This window comes from Theobroma cacao, chromosome 6 (genome assembly GCF_053813885.1).
Source record: "Theobroma cacao isolate CCN51 chromosome 6, ASM5381388v1, whole genome shotgun sequence".
NCBI classification, from domain to species: domain Eukaryota; kingdom Viridiplantae; phylum Streptophyta; class Magnoliopsida; order Malvales; family Malvaceae; genus Theobroma; species Theobroma cacao.
Window position 1 is genome coordinate 30,176,555 of NC_142644.1, and position 25,936 is coordinate 30,202,490.

Here is a 25,936-nt window from a genome sequence, read left to right on the forward strand (position 1 = left end):
ATATAAAGTGTTTAAAAACACTGCGGCAAAGAAGAACATCCAATTAAAAATAAGAAAAACGTATATGATTAATATATTAATCTTTTAAAATAATCATATAATTATCTAATTATTACAAAAAAAGTATGCACGAAATTATCATTTATAATTATAATTTTCATATAATATTTTGGTAGACATTATACAATTCAGAATTGTAATGTAGTAATTGTAGAAGATATGTTTTTTAATTTGATATTTTAATGAAAACCTGCTAATAAGAAAGAATTAAGATCTCTATAGTCAACCATCCTAACTACCAATTCAGCCGTTTTCTTTATCACACACTTCAAATCAGACTTTACTAAGCCCAACAAGTGGGACAGACAATGGAGAAACCGCAAGCTCAGGTTTCTTAATGTGTTATTTCGGGTATCTACACCATTGGTGGAAAAACTGCAAGTCATCTGGGACCAATTAAGGAGATGAATTTGTGGACACGTTTGTTTACTTTTGTTGGTTTTGAGAGGGAGGGCGATGAAGAATCGAGAACTTGCATTTAAGAAACTAATCAAAGCTTATAGTTTAGGAATAGAACTCTCAGGCACATTAGCTTGATAGATTCAAATTCTGTTATGTACTTTCACCTTGTAGAGATTTTTGTTATGTGATCGACATGCTTGAAGACAGATGAGCAGTTTCTATGTCTCTGTTTTTTCCTTTTCTCTTTTACTCAACTTGCTTTTCTTCCAGTTTTGCACCGCCATAGATGTGTTAACCCCATCTCAAGCACTCTCACAGGGACAAACTCTAACCTCCCCTGGCAACGTCTTTGAGCTCGGCTTTGTGAGTTTTAATGACTCTAGCCTTTATTACGTAGGAATTTGGCACAAAAATATTGTCCCTCGTAGAGTTTTATGGGTGGCCAACAGAGAGAAGCCCCTCACTGACTCATTGTCCTCAAGTCTAATGATAGCGGGTGATGGAAATCTGAAGCTCATGAATGGCATGCAAGACATTGTCTGGTCAACCAAGGTTCCTATCCAATCAAATAATTCGGTTGCGGTGCTTTTGGATAGTGGGAATTTTGTTCTGAAGGATAACTCATCGGGACAGATCTCATGGGAGAGCTTTAGCCATCCTGGTGATACTTTTTGGCCCGGTATGATGATAGGGATGAATGTTAAAACCGGTGAGAAACGATTCCTGATTTCCTCGAAAAGTAAGGACGACCCATCGCCTGGTAGTTTTGTTGGTGGAACTGGCGCACAGAGTAGTCCGATAATAGAAGGTTTTATTTGGAGTGGAACCCGACCGTATTGGAGAAGTAGGCAATGGAATGGGATAAAGTTCCTAGGGATGCCACATATGTCTGCAGTATATACTAATGGAATTAGCATTGTATCGGATAGTCAAGAGGGTAGTCAGTATGTTGCTCTCAATGTTGTCAACACCTCTCTCATTGAAGTCGTGTTCCTTTCACCAGAAGGATATCTGCAGCTAATTATTTGGGATGAAGGAGAGAAAGAATGGAGAGTTCAATTACAGGAACCGGAGAGCCAATGTGACATTTACGGAGCTTGCGGTCCTAATGGAATTTGTAATAAAGAAAAGTCTCCAATTTGTAGGTGTTTGGAAGGGTTTGAACCAAGCTCAAGTGAAGAGTGGAGCAGAGGGAACTGGACGAATGGATGTGTAAGACGAGTTGAACTTAATTGTGACAAGAACATAAGCTTATTAGCCTCAAGCCGGAATAAAACTGATGGATTTTTTAAATTGAGTGGGCTCAAACTGCCAGCTCATTCCCAGTATCTGAAATTTGAAGTGGATACAGAAGCTTGCAAATTCTCGTGCTTGAACAACTGCTCTTGCGTGGCATTTGCGTCTGTGACAGGAATCGGGTGTATGCTTTGGACTGAAGATCTTATGGATGTTCAGGCCTTCTCATCTACAGGAGAGGATCTCTTCGTTCGTGTTGCACATGCAGAACTAGGTACTTTACACATACAATTCTTCACCTGAACTCAGATTATGAGGTATGCATACATCTGTCTCCCCGTTGGTTTGTTTACCTTCAAATTTTAAAATTTTCTCTAGGTAAGGAGAAGCACAAATCGAAGGTAATGTTCCCTGTTGCAGCTAGTTGTACTTTGATCGTCTTGAGTACATTATTAGTGTATGGTTTCTTCAGGTATAGAGCTAACCACAAAGGTAAGAGCACTGATGTATTTTTCACAGCTACTTAAATTTATTCACGCGTTTTGAGCATATTAATCTCTTGTGTTTTGAAAGTTGTTCAAATAAAGCATTGCAGATCATGCGGTTTATGTATAAAGCTTAATCATGATTATTCATAGCTAACTTGAGAAAAACTGCAGTAGAAATTTTAGGTCCAAAATTCAAAGTATACTGATGGACCTTCCAATAATTAAGCCGTGTAAGCCACCTGTCCACCTTGATTTGTGGTAATGGATTATTGCCAGTCAAGGGGGAAAGGTGGAGCTGTCAGGTATAGAAAATTTGGCTCGTTCAACAGAAATCTCTAAGCCATGCAGCTCCAAGAAACTTGTTTCCTGTACTACCCTTGACGATTGACATTTGGGGGCTTAATTACTTTGACTTCTCTTTAGCATTTTTCTCCAATAAACTGACTGAAAAGTTCCTTGTTATTGAGTAGTTAATTAGATTAATTATATGCAATTTGAGTATAATTTAGTATATAATATTTTAATAACGTTAGGTTGCTGAATTATACCTAGAGCCTGGCTGTCTCATAAGAATTATATCCTTTAAGACCAGTATGTCAATAAATCCTGCCAAATCAAGATATGTCACAGTGTTAGGCTCCATATCGGATTCTAGTTGGTCTGGGCCAAATTACTCAGTTTGGCGCCTATTTAAGAAAAAGATCTGCTAACTTTAAAGGTATGATGGCTCAATGTCTATATTTAGGGGAAAGCAGAGAAGCTTTGCATGAATCTGATTCTGCTGATGCAACTAACCCTTTGAGAGACACTCGAAAAGGAATAGCAGGAAGCAACATCATAAAACAAAAAGATTCGTTGATATTTGATTTCAACCACGTAGTTGTTGCTACTGACAACTTTAGCCTAACGAACAAGCTTGGCGAAGGGGGATTTGGACCTGTTTATAAGGTATCACTCCTTTTTACTATTTCTTTTTGCTTGTAGATGTACAAGGACACCATAGACTGATATATGTCACACAAGAGCAGGGAAAGCTGCAGAATGGAAAGGAAATAGCCGTGAAGAGACTTTCCAGTCACTCAGGACAGGGCATGGAGGAATTCAAGAACGAGATTGTGTTTATTTCCAAACTCCAACATAGGAATCTTGTTAGGCTTTTGGGTTGCTGTGTTGAAGGAGAGGAAAAACTGTTGATCTACGAGTACATGCCGAACAAGAGCCTGGACACATTTCTCTTTGGTTAACTCCCTTTTTCACTTATTCATCCCTATTATTTTATAACACAACTTATAGCTGACTTTGTCAAAAATTTCCATGATCTGATTAGATCCAACAAGAAAAACACAGCTAGTTTGGGCTAAGCGCTTCAGCATTATTCAGGGTATTGCCAGAGGGCTTGTTTATCTCCATCGTGATTCCTTTCTAAGGGTCATTCACCGTGATCTGAAGGCTAGCAATGTTCTTTTGGATGAAGACATGAACCCAAAAATTTCAGACTTCGGATTGGCTAGAACTTTCCAAAATACTCAAGAGCTAGCAAATACTCGCAGAGTAGTGGGAACATTGTAAGCATTACTTGTTTGTTTTATTAGAAGATTCAATGAACATTCATCTTGATAATCCACTCCCATAAGGAGTAGTAATGCATTAAATTGTTGTCTAGTGTAACATGAAACTTGCAACCTAATTTGTAAATAGGTTCATGTACATATAATCACTTAACTAGGTATTGGCTTGTTCAAATGTACCTCAAAATCCAGATAACTTTTAACTACTTTGGCATTGAAGTAAACAAGCATTAAATATTCCAATCAATGCAGGGGCTATATGTCTCCTGAGTACGTCATAGGAGGGAGGTTTTCAGAGAAATCTGACGTCTTCAGCTTCGGGGTCTTGCTACTTGAGATTGTCAGCGGCGAGAAAAATTCAGGCTTCCAGAATGATGAACACCAAAACCTTCTTGGTTATGTATGCTTCAAAGTTAAAACACTTTCATCTTTGCATATTCCTTCCGGGATTCTTTTAGTAAGTGAAATCTACATTGTTTCAGGCTTGGCGGTTGTGGTGTGAAGGTAGAGTGCTTAACTTGATTGATCAAGCCTTAGGGGACTCATTCTGCAATGTAGAAGTAATGCGATGCATACACGTTGGGCTTCTCTGCGTCCAGGAAAATCCTGCAGACAGGCCTAGCACGCCAGCCGTGATTCTCCAGCTTACCAGTGGAACGAGCCTTCCACAACCAAAGCAACCTGCATTTGCTTTTGACAATTCACGGTACTCCTCTCATAGATCAAATTCTAATAGCTATATAGGCTCCGTGAATGAGGTCAAATTGTCAGCGACTGAAGGTCGATAATTGATGATGAACGGATTGTTTCTATTTTTCTTTTTAATTACAGAATTAACAACTCCTATTTTAAAATTTTCCTTACATTTCTTATGATCATTATTTCCATCTTCCCACTCTTTCGATAAAGAACAAATTTTACTTAATTGGCAGGATATTTTCAACAATAATAAGCTTGAGATATAATTTTCATTTAAACAAATAAAGAAAAAAAGTTTTTGAAATAAGAGAAGTTTAGGTCTTTAATGGTACAACTAAAATGGGTTAAAGAGCAAATAGGGACTCTTATAATTTAATAAGAAGATAAAAAAACAATTTTAACAATATTTCATTCTTTTCTCTATATTCTCCACATCTTTTTATACTATTTTATTACAAAAAAACTTTATAAAAATTTAATAATTTTACCATACACTAGTGACTCTTCAATGTATTGATTTTGTTAGCTCAAAAATAATTAATTATCAAGTTTCATTGTATTCTCGAGATTTTATCATTTATAATCTTATTCGCAAGGTGAATAAAGCAATGGATCTCGTTGACCCCTTGATTCCGGATCCATGCTCTCCAACTGCAGTGTTGAAAAGCATACACATAGGCATGCTGTGTGTGCAGGATAATGCAATGCACACACTAACAATGGCAGCCATGGTGCTAATGCTTGAGAGTGAAACTCCAACGCTTCCAATGCCTAGACAACCCACATACACTTCCATGAGGAGTTCTCTAGGTGCAGAATTCACCATGGATGGTCAAGAAATTGTATCTTCAAATGACGTCAGGTGACAATGGTAGTTGGAAGATAGATTGATTTGTTACTTACCCTTCCATTGTTTTCATATTACACCATTCAAAATTTTCCTGAACCTGGTGTTTTCTGCTTCTCTTGTTTGACGTAGTAGAGTTGTTCCATTAAAGGCCGCTCAGCTACAAGGGGTAGGCCGGTTGAATGGATTAGTGCAGGAAGCAGGGGAAACACTTAATTATCAAAAAATTGTACATGCAGTCAAACTTTAATGGGATAGAATTGTAATTATATAAGGTTTTTTTTTTTTTCTTGGGTTCATTGTAACTGAGATTTTTCACTTGTTAATGCGAGATTAATTACTCATACAATTTCCCCTGTTTCCAACGATGAGTACTCATAAAGCAGAAAGCAGTCATTTACTTAGCCCATGCCCACCCTCCCAGAAGACAAGCGAGAGAACCCTAGTTTTCAGCCTTTAAGCCATTTGTTTTCTAATATGAAGGAAGGCCCATTTTAGCTTATTCTATTTTGTGGCTGAGAAGAACAGCAATTAAAAATAAGAAAAACAAGGTGGAAGTATGTGATCAATGTATTAGTCTTTTCAGATAATTGTACAATTATCTAATCATAACAAAAAATTACAAAGAATTGTAAACTTCATATAATATTTTGATAGATGTTATATAATCCAGGATTATAATTTATTAATTATCATGTAATAATTGCATCAAATATATTTTTTAATTTGGTATTACGGACGGAAAGCTACCAATAAGAAAGAAAAAAGATCTCTCTAATCAACTGTCCTAATTATCAATTCAATCGTTTTCGTTATTATACACTTGAAATCCGAGAGTTGACTGAGAGCAACAAGTTGGACAGATGAATGAGCCGTGGAGAGACCGCAAGCTCGGTTTTCTTAACTTTCATGTAATGGGGTTATTTCGTGGTATCTACCATCGGTGGAAAAACGACTAGTCGTATGGGACCAAGGACATGGACTCGTAGACACATTTGTTTACTTTTGTTGGTTTTGGGAGGGCGGGGATAAAGAATTGAGACCTTGCATTTAATAAACTATTCCGAGCTTGTAGTTTAGAAATAGAAGTCTCAGGATTTTTGATTCTCTCATAAACTGATTTCCAAGATGGGTGGTGAAAAGAGAAGTAGCGTTTTGCTTTCTACCATGTCCCTCTTGTTCAACTTGCTTCTGTTACATTGCTGCGCTGTAACTAATAACATAACTCTAATCCAGGCCATTATCACAAGACCAAATCCTTACTCCCCAGGCCAATTTTTTGAGCTAGGCTTCTTTCAGCCTAACAATTCTGCCAATCAATATCTGGGAATATGGTATAAATGTAATTCCCCAACCTAAAAATAGGATTACATTAGTATGTTTACTAAATCCTAAATTTGATAAATAGGTTTTATTGAAATTACTTCAAAAAATATTTGGGTTTATAATAGAATAGTTGTGTATTAAAAACCTTTTAGCAAATAGAGTGGTTTTATTTTAATTGGAGTCAAATTACATTCTCACGTTAAAAAAAAAATACAATCAATTATATTTTATCACATTTTAAAAAAAAAAAAAGAAACAAAAATCAGTTAGTTTTAAAAAAATCAATAAGGCATGTTTAAATAAAAGCAGTTTACACATTTAAAGGAAAAGAGGTAAGGCCAATTATTTTATCACATACGATGAAGTTAAAAGTCAGTTTTCATTAATACGTTTAAAGAAAAAAATATAGAGAAGGAAAAAAACAAACCATTTGGAAGAAACTAATCCTAGAAAAGAAGAAGGTAGAAAAAGGAAAGATGTATTCAAGAAAGCAGTTAAGGTATGATTAGGCTTTAACTTTAATTTATGTTTTTTTAACTTCTTTTCAAATCAGGTCTTGTTCCAGTGACTTTCTGATGGTATGATGGGTACCAATGAAAAGATCTTAAAAAGATCTTTCCAATGGTTTTTGTAACATCTCGTTTGGTTTTGTGGTTAGGAAGATACAAAATTTAAAGCTGACTAGAAACTTAGTTTTCAATAGTTTTGACGACTCAACTTTGGGTCACTGAACTTCATATTTTGGTAACATTTTGGGGCATATCTTTGAAGGCTTTTGTAGTATAAAATGAGATATTTAGTTTGGCGTCAATAGCTCAATTAAGGACTTTTTGTGTTAAGAGAATTAAAGCCTCAAATTAGGCTTGTTGATATTGAAAACTCAGAAATTTAGATATTTTTGTGATGATTTTTACACTTTTGGCTTCTTAAACTTGAAAATTTTGTATTCTTTTTAATCAAAACAAATGCTGGTGTTATAGTATGATATGAATACTTCAATTTAGTTTTGATTTTATGATTGAAAATAATTCGGATTAAGAGTTATAAGATCGAAGTAAGTCAAATGGTCATAAAAATATAAAATTTTAGAATTTATAAAAATTCATTGTTAGTTATTTTAAAAATTATTCTTGACTTATATTCAACCTATTTTGCTAGAAACTTCAAAAAATTAAGCAACTTAAATTTTAGTGAATTTTTGTATAATAAATATTTATTTGACAAATTATTATTGAATTAGCATATTTTGGAAATTTTATTGGAAATCTTCAAGAACTAAATTTTGATTTGTATTTGAAGTATTTCCACCCAATCACATATTGTTGCTGATTTTGTACTATAATCTATGAGTTTGTAAGTTTTGAATGTTTTATGTATTTATAAATTATTAAAAAATTTAAACTGATTTCGATTAGCGAAAGAGGTGCTACACCCTAAAATGCCTTAAAATGACTAGTAGAGAGTCATGGTTCGTTTTGATAAGTTAGCAATGCTAGTTTCTAATTTCAAGTATTTTGAATTAATAGGTTCCGAGAGGATTCTAACTCTTTGCTTTTTGGTTTTGGTTTTAACGAATCTAATAAGTGATTGATATCCCTTTTGTGTTTTCACATTCTAAAAATTAACCTTAATGTGAAATTGAATTTCATATATTATGTATAATATATTTTATCCTATAATTTATAAAAATCGAATTGAGCATGCAAAATGTATATATATGATTTTTATATATTGGATTTTGGAATGTGAATTTTTTTTGTGAAATATGATTTTTGATTTTAAAATATTAATATGATTTTTGTTTAACATATGCATATATGATTATCTTAGTGATTACATATGTAAATACTTAATTTGAAATAAATATGCTTTGATGTATACGATATGTATTTTGTGAAAGTGAATATTACTGTTTTGTGAAAGTGAATATTACTGTTTTGTGAATTTGAGTAATCAGAAAATATATTTTATTTTATCTTCTAGTATGGCTATGTTATGATCTTGTCAATGCGGGTTAAACGTAGGCTATGTCGACATTTATTATATGATTAGAGATCGATCTCTCAACCGCACCACCGGTTACAAAATAGTAGTACTTGTAATGTCTATTCAGAGCAGCCAATGATTGTTTTTGATATAATTATGACCCATGCCACTGAAGTTAATTGTGGTTTTGATATGATTATGACCCATGCTACTAAGATTAATTGTAGTTTATGTTATGATTACGACCTATGCCATTGAGAAGTATGACCATTGTATGTTACAAGAAATCAATAAAAATTTGAAATCAGTGTGAAATTATATTTTGTTTGGTTATATGAAAGTTTTGAAATTGTATTAGTTATGTTATTTGAAATGAAATTATATTTATTTTTATAATTTAAAAATAAAATTTTAAAATATATGTTTTTGAATGAGATTATTCAAAATTTGTCTTCTTCTATGGAAGGGAGGCCTATTTTAGCCCAGCTTGTTCCATTGCTTAATGAATTGCAAATATCTCCCTATATCTTATTCTTTCATATCACACCAAGACCCTAAGTATAATTAAATAATCACAGGTTTTCTTTCACACTTCAAAAAGCATAATTAATCATCCGAAACTTTAAAGTAAAAAATTACACATGAAAAGGGTTTAAAAAGACTTTGTGACAAAGAAGAACATCCAATTAAAAGTAAGAAAAATAAAGTAGACCTATATGATTAATATATTAATCTTTTTAAATAATTATATAATTATCTAATTATTACAAAAAAGTATGTACGAAATTTTCATTTATAATTATAAGTTTCATATAATATATTTTGGTAGACATTATACAATTTAGAATTGCCTTTCAGAAAAAAATACAATTTAGAATTGTAATTGATTAATGTTAATGTAATAATTGCAGGAGATATGTTTTTTAATTTGGTATATTGGATGAAAAGCTGCTAATGAAAAAGAATTAAGATCTCTATAATCAACCGTCATAATTACCAAGTCAGCCGTTTTCTTTATCAGACACTTCAAATCAGATTTGACTAAAAGCAACAAGTAGGACAGATAATGGAGAAACAGCAAGCTCGGGTTTCTTAACGTGTTGTTTGGGGTATCTAAACCATGGAAAAAAATACAAGTCAACTGGGACCAGTCAAGGACATGAATTTCTGGACACGTTTCTTTACTTTTGTTGGTTTTGGGAGCGAGGGGGATAAAGAATGGGGAACTTGCATTTAAGAAACTAATCAAAGCTTGTAGTTTAAGAATAGAAGTCTCAGGCACATTAGCTTGATTGACTCAAATTCTGTTATGTACTTTCACCATGTAGCTATTTTTGTTTTGTGATCGACATGCTTGAAGACAGATGAGCAGTTTCGATGTCTGTGTTTTTTCCTTTTCTCTTTTACTCAAATTGCTTTTCGTCAAGTTTTGCACCGCCATAGATGTGTTAACCCCATCTCAAGCACTCCCACAGGCCACAGGGACAAACTCTAACCTCCTCTGGCAACGTCTTTGAGCTCGGCTTTGTGAGTTTTAATAACTCTAGCCTTTATTACGTAGGAATTTGGTACAAGAATATTGTCCCTCGTACAGTTTTATGGGTGGCCAACAGAGATAAGCCCCTCACCGACTCATTGTCCTCAAGTCTAATGATAGCGGGTGATGGAAATCTGAAGCTCATGAATGGCATGCAAGACATTGTCTGGTCAACCAAGGTTCCTATCCAATCAAATAATTCGGTTGCGGTGCTTTGGATAGTGGGAATTTTGTTCTGAAGGATAACTCCTCGGGACAGATCTTATGGGAGTGCTTTAGACATCCTGGTGATACTTTTTGGTCCGGATGATAGGGATGAATGTTAAAACTGGTGAGAAACGATTCCTGATTTCCTCGAAAAGTAAGGACGACCCATCGCCTGGTAGTTTTGTTGGTGGAACTGGAGCACAGAGTGGTCCGATAATAGAAGGTTTTATTTGGAATGGAACCCGACCGTATTGGAGAAGTGGGCAATGGAATGGGATAAAGTTCCTAGGGATGCCACATATGTCTGCAGTATATACTAATGGAATTAGCATTGTATCGGTTAGCCCAGAGGGTAATCAGTATGTTACTCTCAATGTTTTCAACACCTCTCTCATTAAAGTTGTGTTCCTTTCACCAGAAGGATATCTGCAGATAATTATTTGGGATGAAGGAGAGAAAGAATGGAGAGTTCAATTACAGGAACCGGAGAGCCAATGTGACATTTACGGAGCTTGCGGTCCTAATGGAATTTGTAATACAGATGAGTCTCCAATTTGTAGGTGTTTGGAAGGGTTTGAACCAAGCTCAAGTGAAGAGTGGAGTAGAGGGAACTGGACAAATGGATGTGTAAGACGAGTTGAACTTAATTGTGACAAGAACATAAGCTTATTAGCCTCAAGCCGGGATAAAACTGATGGATTTTTGAAACTGAGTGGGCTGAAACTGCCAGCTCACTTCCAGTATCTGAAAACTGATGTGTATAATGAAGCTTGCGAATTCTGGTGCTTGAACAACTGCTCTTGCGTGGCATTTGCGTCCGTGACAGGAATCGGGTGCATGTTTTGGACTGGAGATCTTATGGATGTTCGGGCCTTCTCATCTATAGGAGAGGATCTCTTCGTTCGTGTTGCACATGCAGAACTAGGTACTATATATATACAATTCTTCACCTGAACTCAGATTATGAGGTCTGCCTACATCTGTCTCCCTGTTAGTTTGTTTACCTTCAAATTTTAAAATTTTTTCTAGGTAAAGAGAAGCACAAATCGAAGGTTATCTTCCCTGTTGCTGCTAGTGTACTTTCATCGTCTTGAGTACATTATTAGCATATGCTTTCTTCAGGTATAGAGCTAACCACAAAGGCAATAGCACCGATGTATTTTTCACAGCTACTTATATTATTCAGGCATTTTGAGGATAGTAATCTCCTGTGTTTTGAAAGTTGTTCCAATAAAGCATTGCAGATCATGCGTTTTATATATAAAGCTTAATCATGATTATTCATAGCTAACTTGAGAAAACCTGCAGTAGAAATTTTAGGTCCAAAATTCAAAGTATACTGATGGACCTTCCAATAATTAAGCCGTGTAAGCCACCTGTCCACCTTGATTTGTGGTAATGGATTATTGCCAGTCAAGAGGGAAAGGTGGAGCTGTCAGGTATAGAAAATTTAGCTCATTCAACAGAAATCTCTAAACCATGCAGCTCCAAGAAACTTGTTTCCTTTACTACCCTTGGCAATTGACATTTGGGGGCTTAATTACTTTGACTTCTCTTTAGCATTTTTCTCCTTCAATGAACTGACTGAAAAGTTCCTTGTTATTGAGTAGTTAATTAGATTAATTATATGCAATTTGAGTATAATTTAGTATCTAATATTTTAATAACGTTAGGTTACTGAATTTTACATAGAACCTGGCTGTCTCTTAAGAATTATATCCTTTAAGTGAACCCCTCAACAGTATGTCAATAAATCCTGCCAAATCAAGATATGTCATAGTGTTTGGCTCCGTATCGGATTCTAGTTGGTCTAGGCCAAATTACTCAGTTTGGCGCCTATTTAAGAAAAAGATCTGCTAACTTTAAAGGTATGATGGCTCAATGTCTATATTTAGGGGAAAGCAGAGAAGCTTTGTATGAATCTGATTCTGCTGATGCAACTAACCCTTTGAGAGACACTCGAAAAGGAATAGAAGGGAGCAACATCATAAAACAAAAAGATTCGTTGATATTTGATTTCAACCACGTAGTTGTTGCTACCGATAACTTTAGCCTAACGAACAAGCTTGGAGAAGGGGGATTTGGACCTGTTTATAAGGTATCACTCCTCTTTACTATTTCTTTTTGCTTGTAGCTGTACAAGGACACCATAGACTGATATATGTCACACAAGAGCAGGGAAAGCTGCAGAATGGAAAGGAAATAGCCGTGAAGAGACTTTCCAGTCGCTCAGGACAGGGCATGGAGGAATTCAAGAACGAGATTGTGTTTATTTCCAAACTCCAACATAGGAATCTTGTTAGGCTTTTGGGTTGCTGTGTTGAAGGAGAGGAAAAACTGTTGATCTACGAGTACATGCCGAACAAGAGCCTGGACACATTTCTCTTTGGTTAACTCCCTTTTTCACTTATTCATCCCTATTATTGCATAACACAACTTATAACTGACTCTGTCAAAAATTTCCATGATCTGATTAGATCCAACAAGAAAAACACAGCTAGTTTGGGCCAAGCGCTTCAGCATTATTCAGGGTATTGCCAGAGGGCTTGTTTATCTCCATCGTGATTCCTTTCTAAGGGTCATTCACCGTGATCTGAAGGCTGGCAATGTTCTTTGGATGAAGACATGAACCCAAAAATTTCAGACTTCGGATTGGCTAGAACTTTCCAAAAGACTCAAGAGCTAGCAAATACTCGCAGAGTAGTGGGAACATTGTAAGCATTACTTGTTTGTTTTATTAGCAGATTCAATGAACATTCATCTTGATAATCCACTCCCGTAAGGAGTAGTAATGCATTAAATTGTTGTCTAGTATAACATGAAACTTGCAGCCTAATTTGTAAATAGGTTCATGTACATATAATCACTTAACTAGGTTTTGGCTTGTTCAAATGTACCTCAAAATCCAGATGCCTTTTAACTACTTTGGCATTGAAGTAAACAAGCATTAAATATTCCAATCAATGCAGGGGCTATATGTCTCCTGAGTACGTCATAGGAGGGAGGTTTTCAGAGAAATCTGACGTCTTCAGCTTCGGGGTCTTGCTACTCGAGATTGTCAGCGGCAAGAAAAATTCAGGCTTCCAGAATGATTGAACACCAAAACCTTCTTGGTTATGTATGCGTCAAAGTTAAAACACTTTCATCTTTGCATATTCCTTCAGGTATTCTTTTAGTAAGTGAAATACACATTGTTTCAGGCCTGGCGGTTGTGGTGTGAAGGTAGGGTGCTTAACTTGATTGATCAAGCCTTAGGGGATTCATTCTGCAATGTAGAAGTAATGCGATGCATACACGTTGGGCTTCTCTGCGTCCAGGAAACTCCTGCAGACAGGCCTAACATGCCAGCCGTGATTCTCCAGCTTACCAGTGGAACGAACCTTCCACGGCCAAAGCAACCTGCATTTGCTTTTGACAATTCACGGTACTCCTCTCATAGATCAAATTCTAATAGCTATATATGCTCCGTGAATGAGGTCACGTTGTCAGCGACTGAAGGCCGATAATTGATGATGACCGGATTGTTTTCATTTTTCTTTTTATTTACCGAATGAACAGCTCCTGTTTTAAAATTTTCCTTACATTTCTTATGATCATTATTCCCGTCTTCCCACTCCTCTAATAAAGAACAAATTTCACTTAATTGGTCAGATATTTTCAACAATAATAAGCTTGAGATATAATTTTCATTTAAACAAATAAAGAAAAAAAGTTTTTGAAATAAGGGAAGTTTACGTCTTTAATAGTTGAACTAAAATGGATTAAAGGGCAAATAGGGTCTCTAATAATTTAAAAAGAAGATAAAAAAACGATTTTAATAATATTTTATTCTTTTCTCTATATTCTTCATATCTTTTTATATCATTTTGTTACAAAAAACTTTTATAAAAATTTGATAATTTTACCATACACGAGTGAATATTTAGTGTATTGATTTTGTTAACCCAAAAATAATTAATTATTAAGTTTCATTGTATTCTCGAGATTTTATCATCTATAATCTTATTAGCGAGGTGAATAAAGCAATGAATCTCGTTGACCCTTTGATTCGGGAGCCATGCTCTCCAACTGCAGTGTTGAAATGCATACATATAGGCATGCTGTGTGTGCAGGATAATGCAATGCACACACCAACAATGGCAGCCATGGTGCTAATGCTTGAGAGTGAATCTCCAACGCTTCCAATGCCTAGACAACCCAAATACACGTCCATGAGGAGTTCTATAGATGCAGAATTCACCATGGATGGTCAAGAAATTGTATCTTCAAATGATGTCACGGTGGCAATGGTAGTTGGAAGATAGATTGATTTGTCACTCACCCTTCCATCGTTTTCATATTACACCATTCAAAATTTTCCTGAACCTAGTGTTTTCTGCTTCTCTTGTTTGAAGTGGTAGAGTTGTTCCATTAAAGCCCGCTCAGCTACAAGGGGTAGGTCGGTAGCATGGATGAGTGCAGGAAGCAGGGGAAACACTTAATTATCAAAGAATTGTACATGCAGTCAAACTTTGATGGGATAGAATTGTAATTATATAAGGTTTTTTTTTTTTTTTAGGTTCATTGTAACTGAGATTTTTCACTTGTTAATGCTAGATTGATTACTCATAATTTCCCCCAAAGCAGAAAGCAGTCATTTACTTAGCCCATGTACACCCTTCCAGAATACAAGCGAGAGAACCCTAGCTTTCAGCCGTTGGGCCATTTGTTTTCTTACATGGAAGGTAGGCCCATTTTAGCTTATTCTATTTTGTGGCTGAGAAGAACATTAATTAAAAATAAGAAAAACAAGGTCGAAGTATGTGATCAATATATTAGTCTTTTCAGATAATTGTACAATTATCTAATCATAAGAAAAAATTACAAATAACTGTAAACTTCATATAATCTTTTGATAGATATTATATAATTCAGGATTATAATTTGTTAATTATCATGTAATAATTGCATCAAATATGCTTTTTAATTTGGTATTGCAGACAGAAAGGTACCAATAAGAAAGAAGAAAGATCTCTCTAATCAACCACCCTAATTACCAATTCAATCGTTTTCTTTATCATACACTTGAAATCCTAGAGTTGACTGAGAGCAACAAGTTGGACAGATAAAAGAGGAGTGGGTGAGAGCTGAACCAATTTGTTAAGTAGTGATATTACGCAAAAGATAAAAGTTGATATTGGGCCAGAAAGGGTTGACAAGGGGGATGGAAACTCATCAAGCTTATAAGGAATTAGCAGACAAAGGACAAAGGGGATAGGAAGGAGAATTCGGGAGTGGAAAATTAAGGCAAGAAAAGAGAAAGACTTTCTATGGAAAGAGCAATCTGATACAGAGAAAAGGAAGGCTTATGATAGAGAAGGAAAAATGAAAAAAAAATAATACAGGCTTTGAAGGATTGGAAAAGTTGATAAAAAGAGATGGTATGAAGAGGTTGATGAGAAAATAGTGAGGAGCAAGGGGCCGAAGCAAGTTAGATTCAAAAAGAAATGGAGAAAATTTAATAGAGGGAAAAGTAGAAGAAAAGACTAGAAAATTGGTAATAATTTTTTATCAAATGGAGATTTCAAGAATAGGAATGAAGTGCTAATAAAAGACGTGAAGGTTGCTTGCTCAATTGAGAATAAATTGGGTTTCACTTGTGAGGAAGATGAGGATATGCTGTTGGCAGACATGGTAAGGGAGGCAGCGGAAAGAGCTAAAATCAAGAAAGGAACAGTAAAAGGGAGCTTCAAATGACAAGAGACAGTTTTTTAACATGAGATGTCCAGCTGATGTTGTTGGAAGCGTGGAAGTGTTTTGATGGGTTAGTGTTTGGCTTCAAAAGTGTTGTTTTGCGAGGAGAAGTTTTAAGGAATTGAGCCAAATTGCCTGCTTAAAGATGGATGCACGAATGTTATCAAAGCCTTTGAGATAAGGGATAATTCTTAAATTGATATGTTCAGGTCAACTGGTGTTAACCATAAGTTTGTTTTTGAGTGGAGGGTTTACGCCTGTTGGAGCTTTGCTTTTTCTCGATGTTGTAAGTCAAGGCAATAGGCTTGGATTATAGTTTCACTTTTGTGTGTAGTGTAGTCCTCTTGTACGTGTACTATTCTTATTGCTTGACTTGTTATGTTACTAAAAATTTTTTAGCTATAAGATTCAAGACTTGTTATGATATGTAAATTTTTAAAATTAATAAAATTTTTACTTTTTTTTTAAAAAAAAAAACAAGTTGGACAGATGAATGAGTCATGGAGAGACCGCAAGCTCGGTTTTGTTAAGTTGCATGTTCTGGGGTTATTTCGGGGTATCCACCATCGGTGGAAAAACGACTAGTCGTATGGGACCAATGACATGGACTCGTAGACACATTTGTTAACTTCTGTTGGTTTTGGGAGGGCGGGGATAAAGAATTGAGATCTTGCATTTAATAAACTATTCCAAGCTTGTAGTTTAGAAATAGAAGTCTCAGGATCTTTGATTCTCTCAGAAACTGATTTCCAAGATGGGTGGTGAAAAGAGAAGTAGCGTTTTGCTTTCTTCCATGTCCCGCTTGTTCAACTTGCTTCTGTTACGTTGCTGCGCTGCAACTAATAACATAACTCTATCCAGGCCATTATCACAAGACCAAATCCTTACCTCCCCAGGCCAATTTTTTGTGCTTGGCTTCTTTCAGCCTAACAATTCTGCCAATCGATATCTGGGAATATGGTATAAAGATATAGCTCCTAAAAAAATTGTTTGGGTGGCCAATAGAGAGAAGCCAGTTACAAACTCCTCGGCAAGTCTAACAATCGGGAGTGATGGAAATTTGAAGCTTGTAAATGGAAACCAAGACACTCTTTGGTCAACCAATGTTTCTGTCCAGTCAAATAGTTCGGTAGCAGTGCTTTCAGATAATGGAAACTTTGAACTTATAGATGGTATATCAGGAGCGAATTTGTGGCAGAGCTTTGAGCATCCTTATGATACTTTCTTACTTGGGGCAAGTATAGGGTATAACTTCAAAACTGGAGAGAGACGTTTCTTGACATCCTGGAAAAGTGACAGTGATCCATCACCCGGAAATTTTGTTGTTGGACTTCTACCTGGGTCGACAATACAAGCTTTCGTTTGGAAAGACAGGTTACCTTATTGGAGAAGCGGGCAATGGGATAAAACGAAGTTTATTGGTATACCAGAAATGGATTCATCATCTTCAAGTGTATTTGACCTCAGAGAAGATCGTCATCGAGGAACTGTGTATTTATATACTGATACATACAACCAGTCTGTTGCTTCAAACATGGTTATTTCTTCAGTGGGAACTCTGCAGTGGGTGCACTGGGAGAGAGGCCAGGGCTGGATTGTTGGTTGGGAAGCACAGCAAAATCCGTGCGATGTCTATGGAGTCTGCGGATCATTTGGGGTTTGCAGCCCATCTGAATCACCCATTTGCAACTGCTTAAGAGGATTTACACCAAAGTCAGATGAAGAATGGAGCAAAGGAAACTGGACAGGGGGTTGCATGAGACGAACCAATTTATCTTGCGAGGCAAACACAAGTTCCAAACCCACAAACACCAGAAAAACAGATAGATTTTGGACGATGGATAGGATGAAACTTCCAGATCTTTCCGAGTATTTGGAAATCGACGACGACCTATGCCAAGAATGGTGCTTGAATAACTGTTCCTGCATGGGTTATGCAATTGTATATGGAATTGGGTGTCTGGTCTGGACTGAAAACATCATAGATATGCAAAAGTTCCCCTTCGGTGGGGAAGAATTCTTCTTGCGGCTTGCACATACAGAATTTGGTGAAAATATTATTGCCCTTAAGCTGAATTTTAAGATTGGATTTGATTTTTTCCTTTTCTTCTCACACTTCACAACCGTCGTCTTAATTGTTTTTCTTTCCTTTTCAAATTTCAGCTGATGAGAGACTAAAAGAGAAGCTCATTATCAGCCTCACAACCATTTCTTGCATCATCATCTTGGGCATCTTAGTATATGGCATACGCCGTAAAAGATCTACCAAATTAAGTAAACCCTCTCTGTCTCTATCTTAGTATATGAGTTTCTGAAATCTTATCACATATAGGTTCACTTTTCCTTTTTCTTTCCAAGATCCGTTAATTTCATGGCTTGGATGAGTTATTAATTTGAGTTTTGTCCTTAAATCTCAACAATCAGGTAAACGAAAGAGAATTTTCAAGCACTTTGACTTGTCAGGGAACGAAACCTCAAGCGAAATCTTACCCGGAAATACAATGAGAAGCCATTTAGAACTAGAAGATCGATCGGAATTACCTATGTTTGACCTGAATACAATATTAGTCGCCACTGATAACTTCAGCACAACAAATAAACTAGGGCAAGGAGGATTTGGCCCAGTTTATAAGGTGAATAATCCCACAACCTTGAAAGAAGAAGTGCTTTATTGTTATAGAAAGCTGCAACCATGCACACATACATTGATAAATTTGTGAATTTTGTCAGGGCAAGCTGCATGATGGGAAGTATGTGGCAGTCAAGAGACTCTCTAGTAGCTCAGGCCAGGGCTTAGAAGAGTTCAAGAATGAAGTTATGTTGATCTCCAAACTCCAACACAGAAATCTGGTCAGGCTATTCGGTTACTGCATTGAGAAAGAAGAAAGGATACTCATATATGAGCTCATGGCCAACAAAAGCTTGGACACTTTTTTATTTGGTTGGTTCCACCTAGCACTTTATCTTTCTCCCATCCCTTCCTAGATTGGGTGCTCTCAAGTCTTAACTTGTCTGTCTTATTCTTAATGCCTTAATATGCTGCCATGCTGGAACATATAGGATTAAGATGAGGTTCCATGAGTTGACTCTTTCATGGTCTAGATGGGACTCATCTTAGCCACTACCCAAATAATTTTTTTTTTAAATTTAATGGTATATTGAAACCAGAGAGAAGTAAAAAGCCTCATCTCTGGAAGTAAAAAAGAAAATTCATGGCTATCACTTTCTGATCATGAGAATAACAGTTCAGAATCGCCTTCAAAAGTTCACCTAAATAACTATACAAAAGGCCAGGGAACTCAAGGGCTCCTGTACACGTTGAAAAGATCCCAATACGTCCCCAGCAACATGAGGTATCCCCTTACCCAAATATTTGAGTTGCAATAATAGCCCCTGAATTTATAAATTTGATGCAGTGATCAAGTAGCTGTCAAGCTAGAACAAATTCAAATGCTTTTGCTTGGCATTGAAATATGGTTGTCATTTTTAGTAATTAACTAATCAGCACTATAATCTTTGGTGACTGAAATTGTCGGCCTGTTAATCTTTTTGATGATCTCTGGCTGGGAAGATAACTGATGCATACAAATCATATGTCTCTGGTGCATTGATTAGATCCAACAAAGAGAGCAGACCTTCATTGGCCAAAGCGTTTCAACATCATTCAAGGTGTTGCTCGGGGGCTTCTTTACCTCCACCGTGATTCTTGTTTAAGGGTTATACACCGGGACTTGAAGGTCAGCAACATCCTTTTGGATGACAAAATGAATCCAAAAATTTCAGATTTTGGATTGGCACGGAAATTTCAAGGGACACAGTTATTAGCTAATACCCATAGAGTCGTTGGAACTCTGTAAGCAAGTTTTCTCTTTTTTTTTTTTTATCTATTAGAACATATTCAACTGTTGCCTACCACGAATCATCATCACTATATGCTTATCCTTCTAGAGTCTAGACTAAACTTGTTATTATCAGTATAAGCATATTCGGCCATGCTTAATTTCCTGCTTTCATCTATCCAGCAGTGACATATTTCACTTATTTATAGTCACAAACTATTCAAGTGTAAGCATTATTTATTTGCTTATTTGGTTTATCCAAACATATTCCAGCGGCTATATGTCTCCTGAGTATGCATTGAGTGGGATATTTTCCGAAAAGTCAGATGTTTTTAGCTTCGGAGTTCTCCTGTTAGAGATTGTCAGTGGCAGGAAGATTACGGCCTCCTACGATGATGACAAACGCATAAGCCTTATTGGTTACGTAAGTGCAAAATTTTCAATGGACGGTGCTTTTATGTGCTATTTGGCATTCAAAGTTTATACGGACAAAGCTACTTTTGTTTCAGGCATGGCGACTGCGGTCTGAAAGCAAGGAATTAGACTTATTGGATGAAGCCATGGCGGACTCTTTTTCGTCATCAGAAGTAACAAGGTGTATATGGATTGCTCTGCTTTGTGTCCAGGATCATGCTGAACATAGGCCAAACATGTCAGCAGTTGTTTCTATGTTAAGCAGCGAAGCCGAGCTTCCACGGCCAAAACAACCTACATTTACATTTCAGACTGGATTCTACTCTGAAAAATCCGACTCCAACCATTTGTTGTCTGCCTGTGAGCTTACAGAGTCCGTGCTCGAAGGCCGATAACCACTCTGTAGCAAGCACGGTAATCTTTGGTCATAAGAATAAACAAGTTCAGAAAATATTTATTTTCCATAGGGTAAGTTTAGAAAATACCTGTGTGCGCTAATTGGTCTTTTACTAGGACTTTTTCTTTCTTACAACGTATTACGGTACTTTGAAATGTATGAGTCACAAATGCGTGCATCACAAGGTGTGGTAGCTATATGTTTGGCAAAGTAGATGAGCGTTTGGCCAATTGGTGGCAATTAAGGTAATTCAACTGTATCGGTAAGATTTTTGTTTGCAGAAATCGTGTACATTTCTATGAATAATTATCTGGGGCAATATCTTCTTGCATTAAAATATTCATCTGTAATGGTGATTTCTTCAAAATTTATGGTGTCTTGCTGTTGGAAATAGTCTTTTAGTTATGTCAGGCTCTGGTTTTATTAATTTTATGACTGAGACTTTGAAGCAATGAAAGAATAGTACAATGATGACTATCATACAAAGAGCAAGCTTCTTGATTATACATATTCATAATCATCTCTGTTCTTACAATCAGCAATTTCCTGGAGAAAATGGGTGGGAAAAACAGAATCTGCAGCATTCTGCATTCTCCCATGTCCCTGTTGTTCAACTTGCTTCTGTTACAATGTTGCACTGCAACTAATAACATAACTCTAGACAGACCTTTGTCACAAGAACAAGTCCTTACCTCCCCTGGCCAAAATTTTGAGTTAGGCTTCTTTCGGCCTAATAATTCTTCTGCCAATCAATATGTGGGAATATGGTACAAAAATATTACTCCCCGGACCGTTGTTTGGATCGCCAACAGAGAGAAGCCAGTTACAGACTCCTTGGCAAGTCTAACGATTGGAAGTGATGGAAATTTGAAGCTTGTAGATGGACTCCACGACACTCTATGGTCAAGCAATGTTTCTGCTCCGTCATATGGTTCAGTAGCAGTGCTTTCAGATGATGGAAACTTCGCCCTGAAGGATAATATATCTGGAGATAATCTATGGCAGAGCTTCGAGCATCCTTCTGATACTTTCTTACTGGGGTCAAGTATTGGGTTTAACACTAAAACCGGAGAGAGACGCGTCATGACTTCCTGGAAAAGTGACACTGATCCCTCACCCGGAAGTTTTGTTGTTGGACTGGCGCAGCGGTCACCACCGCAAGCTTTCATTTGGAAAGGGTCGGTGCCTTATTGGAGAAGTGGAGAATGGGATAAAACCAACTTTATTGGTATACAGCAACTGGATTCATCATATTCAAGCATGTTCGACCTCATAGAAGATATTGAACAAGGAACAGTATATTTGATTTCCAATCCTCACAACCAGTCGGATTTCGAAAAAATGATTGTTTCATGGATGGGACCTCTAAAGTTGACTTTTTGGGAAGACCAGCGCTGGAATGTTGAATGGGAAGCACCAAAGAATCCATGTGATGTCTATGGAACCTGTGGACCATTTGGAGTTTGTAAGGCATCTGAATCTCCCATTTGTAGGTGCTTAAAAGGATTTGTACCGAAGTTAGATGGGGAATGGAGAAAAGGAAACTGGACAGGAGGTTGCGTGAGACGAACTGAATTACTTTGCGAGGGAAACACAAGCAACGAGGCAACAGACAGGGGAAAAGCAGATAAGTTTTGGAAAATGGATAGGATGAAACTTCCTGATTTTTCCCAGTATAAGAACCTTGATTACCCCATCCCTTGCCAACAATGGTGCTTGGATAACTGTTCCTGCAAGGCTTATGCCACTATAGAAGGAATTGGGTGTCTGGTTTGGACTGGAAACCTTACAGATATGCAGGAATTCTCCTTTGGCGGGGAAGCATTTTTCTTACGCCTTGCACCTTCAGAATTTGGTGAGAATATGATTAAACTCGAGCTGGGTGAATAAAATTTCGCATCCTTTTTCAGTTTTCACACACTTCTACTTATCAGCTTTATTTCTTGGTCTTCCTTTCTGTTGGTTAAATAAGGACATGCATTAGCTAAAACAAGGTCTTTCTTTCTCCTTTTGTTTTTTCTTTTTTTCCTTAAAAATTTTCAGCTCATGAAAGGTTAAGAGAAAAGCTCATTATCAGCCTCACAACTATTTCTTGTATCATCACCTTGGCCTTGGGCATCTTAATATATGGCCTACACCGGAAAAGATCTCAAAAAATAAGTAAGCCTTCTCTCTCTCTCTCTCTCTCTCTGAGAAATGTTGTTTTCCCTTGTTTTGTCAATATTTTATTCTAATCCAAGTCTCCTTTTCCTTAATTCAAAACAAAGGTTGTATCTTTTATTTATTTATTATTGTTTTGAAGTCCTGTCCTCCAATAAGTCAACTGAGATTTAGCAGGGATGACCAAGCACAGATTGAGAACTGGTCAATTATTGTCAGGAAAGGGAGGTGAGGTTTATGCCTCATGTTGCTGGCATGTTTGCCGGGTAAAGTCAATGTGTACAGGTTTCCTAGACTCTCTGGTCTTTTGTATAGTCCATTAGGTGATGACTTTTGGAGGTGATTCTGGGCTGTTACCTCAAATTTAGAGAGTAACAAGCATGAATCTTCTTGTTCTCTTTCCAGAGGTGAAGGTTGACTTTCCTCTGTTTCAATATATCATGAATTTTTTTTAAAAAAAAATTGTCAGGAATTTGAATCTCTGGAATCTTATCATCCTAGAACTTTACATGCAAATTATGTGTTCATCAATTTCCTATTTTGATTTTTTGAAAGAGGCCCATAATTTCGTCTTCAAATAAATGAGTTATTTATTTGAATCAGGTGAAGAAACAAAAATCTCGGAAGACTTGGAGTTGGCTGCTGAAATTGAATCTTCAAGCGAAATCTTGCCTAGCTACATGTTGAGAAGCCATTTAGAACTAGAAGATACATTGGAACTACCTATATTTGACCTGAATAGCATATTAATTGCCACAGATAACTTCAGCCTAGACAACAAACTTGGGCAAGGAGGCTTTGGCCCAGTTTATAAGGTGAGTAATGACACACACATATCTGAAATAAGTGCTTTACAGTTGTAGAAAGATGAAAACAAGCATACATTGATGAATTTACGAATTTTGTCAGGGATATCTACCGGATGGGAAGTATGTAGCGGTTAAGAGACTTTCTAGTACGTCAGGCCAAGGCAAAGAAGAGTTCAAGAATGAAGTAATGTTGATCTCCAAACTCCAGCACAGAAATCTTGTCAGGCTCTTTGGTTATTGCAGTGAGAAAGAAGAAAGAATACTCATTTATGAGTACATGGCCAACAAAAGCTTGGATAAGTTTCTATTTGGTTGGTTCCACCAAGCACTCTACATTTTTCTCCTGACCCTTGTTAATCCCTTGGGTTCATAGTGTCTCAACTTGACTGTCATGTTACCTAATATTGCTATTACTCAGCATTTAAATATTGTTGTCATTTTTAATTAGCAATCACCCATTAGGTAAAGTATAGATCCTCTAATCTTTGGAGCCATACCTTTTTTCTGTTAACTTTTTGGTAAGGCTTGGAAAGATAACTGTTATTTTAACCATATATCTCTGGTGTATTGATCAGATCCAACAAAGAGAGCAGAACTTTGTTGGGCAATGCGTTTCAACATTATTCAAGGTGTTGCTCGGGGGCTTGTTTACCTCCATCGTGATTCTTGTTTGAGGGTTATACACCGAGACTTGAAAGTCTCCAACATCCTCTTGGATGACAAAATGAACCCAAAAATTTCAGATTTTGGGTTGGCTCGGATCTTTGAAGGGACACAATATTTAGCAAATACACATAGAGTGGTTGGAACACTGTAAGCAAATTCTCCATCGTAGAACAACATTCAACTGTTGCCATCCATTACACATAGTATCATTTACACTAAAGTTGTTAGTGTTTGAATAACAAGTAATTATAAGGAGTGACTTGGCATACTTGGCCATATATTTCTGCTTTCATCTACTACTGATACATTTCAATTAATTATTTGCTTGGTTGGCTCATCCAAACAAATTTCAGGGGCTACATGTCTCCTGAGTATGCATTGACTGGGATGTTTTCCGAGAAATCAGATGTTTTTAGTTTTGGGGTTCTCTTATTGGAGATTGTCAGCGGCAGAAAGATCAGTACCTCCTACTTTAAAGATCAACATCTATGCCTTCTTAGCTATGTAAGTGCAAATTTCTAAATTGATGTGTGATTTGTCTGTTATTTGGGACATTCAAATTTAAATGGCCCAATGTAATTTGTCTCAGGCATGGCAACTGTGGCATGAAAGTAAGGAAATGGAGTTGTTGGATGAAGCCTTGGCGGACTCATTTTCATCGTCAGAAGTAAAGAGGTGCATTCATGTAGGTCTTCTTTGTATTCAGGATTATGCTGAACATAGGCCATCCATGTCAACAGTAGTTTCTATGCTAAGCAGTGAAACAGAGCTTCCACAGCCAAAACAACCTATATTATTCCAAAGTGCACTGAAGTCTGATCGATCTGAATCTAACAGCATCTGGTCCACAGGTCAGATTACAGAATCAGTGCTCGAAGGGCGATGATCTTTGTGTAGACTTGATTGTATGGTTATTCCTCTGACAAAAGAAAAAGAAAGTCCGAAAGTAATGTTACAAAGGGTGAAGCTAGCAATTTAGGCCCCATAAGCAGATTCCTGTTCTTATTTACTAATTGAAACACAAGTTTTCAACCCTTTTGGGCTTTTAGCATCACCAGGATAAAAAGATAGGCATATGCTGCACGTATAAGTAGCCTGGTCTAATATATATATATAAACATCGAATAATTCTTAAATTAAACATAAATTTTTTTATCTTCAGTTGATATTTAGAATTTACAGGTCAGGATCTAAGATTGATAGTATAAACCTGAATATATGACATAAAATTATAAAATAAAACGCCAAAAGAAACATCAAGTGCAGACAAAAAATTTACATGAAATAAAAAAAAAGACAAATGACTTTGGATTAGTTTTTTTTGAACGAAAACGAAAACATATCGATGTCATCAGAAATTTTCTATTAATAATTTGTTCAAGCTGACTTTCTGTAGCTTCATTGAAGATGTGGATACATGGCGACTCATTACACGAAATGCACCTATTGGGGAATTCTTTAGCCAAAAATAGGATTTCTATTTTCTTACGATATATATTCTCCAATATGCGAGTGGCAGCTGCATGCATGACGTGGTGTGATAGCTATGTTTCATGAGGTCT

At 36.4% G+C, this 25,936-nt stretch overlaps 3 protein-coding genes and 1 pseudogene across 10 annotated transcripts; all 4 read left to right on the forward strand.

The window, feature by feature from the left end:
* Nucleotides 1–349: 349 nt before the first annotated feature.
* LOC148762275 (G-type lectin S-receptor-like serine/threonine-protein kinase At1g61440) lies at nucleotides 350–5,601 on the forward strand. Of its 7 annotated transcripts, none has more exons than XR_016027094.1 (9): nucleotides 354–1,972; nucleotides 2,077–2,190; nucleotides 2,932–3,134; nucleotides 3,215–3,425; nucleotides 3,514–3,751; nucleotides 4,007–4,154; nucleotides 4,237–4,460; nucleotides 5,111–5,315; nucleotides 5,433–5,599. XR_016027094.1 is itself a non-coding variant. In XM_088807466.1 (8 exons), exons 1-8 carry the CDS (start codon nucleotides 670–672, stop codon nucleotides 5,051–5,053), a joined length of 2,445 nt encoding a protein of 814 aa, XP_088663592.1. In that variant the 5' UTR covers nucleotides 354–669; the 3' UTR covers nucleotides 5,054–5,601. The 7 variants fall into 7 exon arrangements, 5 of the variants coding, with proteins under 5 accessions (XP_088663594.1, XP_088663592.1, XP_088663591.1 ...); XR_016027095.1 differs by having other exon boundaries at nucleotides 5,436–5,599; XM_088807466.1 differs by having other exon boundaries at nucleotides 5,050–5,601.
* Nucleotides 5,602–9,825: 4,224 nt separating this feature from the next.
* LOC148762276 (G-type lectin S-receptor-like serine/threonine-protein kinase At1g61500) lies at nucleotides 9,826–14,919 on the forward strand (annotated as a pseudogene). The gene is made up of 8 exons (XR_016027083.1): nucleotides 9,826–11,281; nucleotides 12,252–12,454; nucleotides 12,535–12,745; nucleotides 12,834–13,070; nucleotides 13,326–13,474; nucleotides 13,557–13,780; nucleotides 14,366–14,645; nucleotides 14,751–14,919. The product of XR_016027083.1 is annotated as a G-type lectin S-receptor-like serine/threonine-protein kinase At1g61500 (transcript).
* Nucleotides 14,920–16,769: 1,850 nt separating this feature from the next.
* Nucleotides 16,770–21,023, forward strand: LOC18596997 (G-type lectin S-receptor-like serine/threonine-protein kinase At1g61370). Its single transcript, XM_088807375.1, has 7 exons — nucleotides 16,770–18,137; nucleotides 18,253–18,363; nucleotides 18,514–18,722; nucleotides 18,820–19,030; nucleotides 19,705–19,942; nucleotides 20,202–20,352; nucleotides 20,438–21,023. Exons 1-7 carry the CDS (start codon nucleotides 16,844–16,846, stop codon nucleotides 20,735–20,737), a joined length of 2,514 nt encoding a protein of 837 aa, XP_088663501.1. The 5' UTR covers nucleotides 16,770–16,843; the 3' UTR covers nucleotides 20,738–21,023.
* Nucleotides 21,024–21,152: 129 nt separating this feature from the next.
* Nucleotides 21,153–25,406, forward strand: LOC148762277 (G-type lectin S-receptor-like serine/threonine-protein kinase At1g61550). The gene is made up of 7 exons (XM_088807374.1): nucleotides 21,153–22,594; nucleotides 22,783–22,899; nucleotides 23,503–23,714; nucleotides 23,809–24,019; nucleotides 24,284–24,521; nucleotides 24,728–24,878; nucleotides 24,964–25,406. Exons 1-7 carry the CDS (start codon nucleotides 21,295–21,297, stop codon nucleotides 25,258–25,260), a joined length of 2,526 nt encoding a protein of 841 aa, XP_088663500.1. The 5' UTR covers nucleotides 21,153–21,294; the 3' UTR covers nucleotides 25,261–25,406.
* The last annotated feature ends 530 nt before the right edge of the window (nucleotides 25,407–25,936 follow it).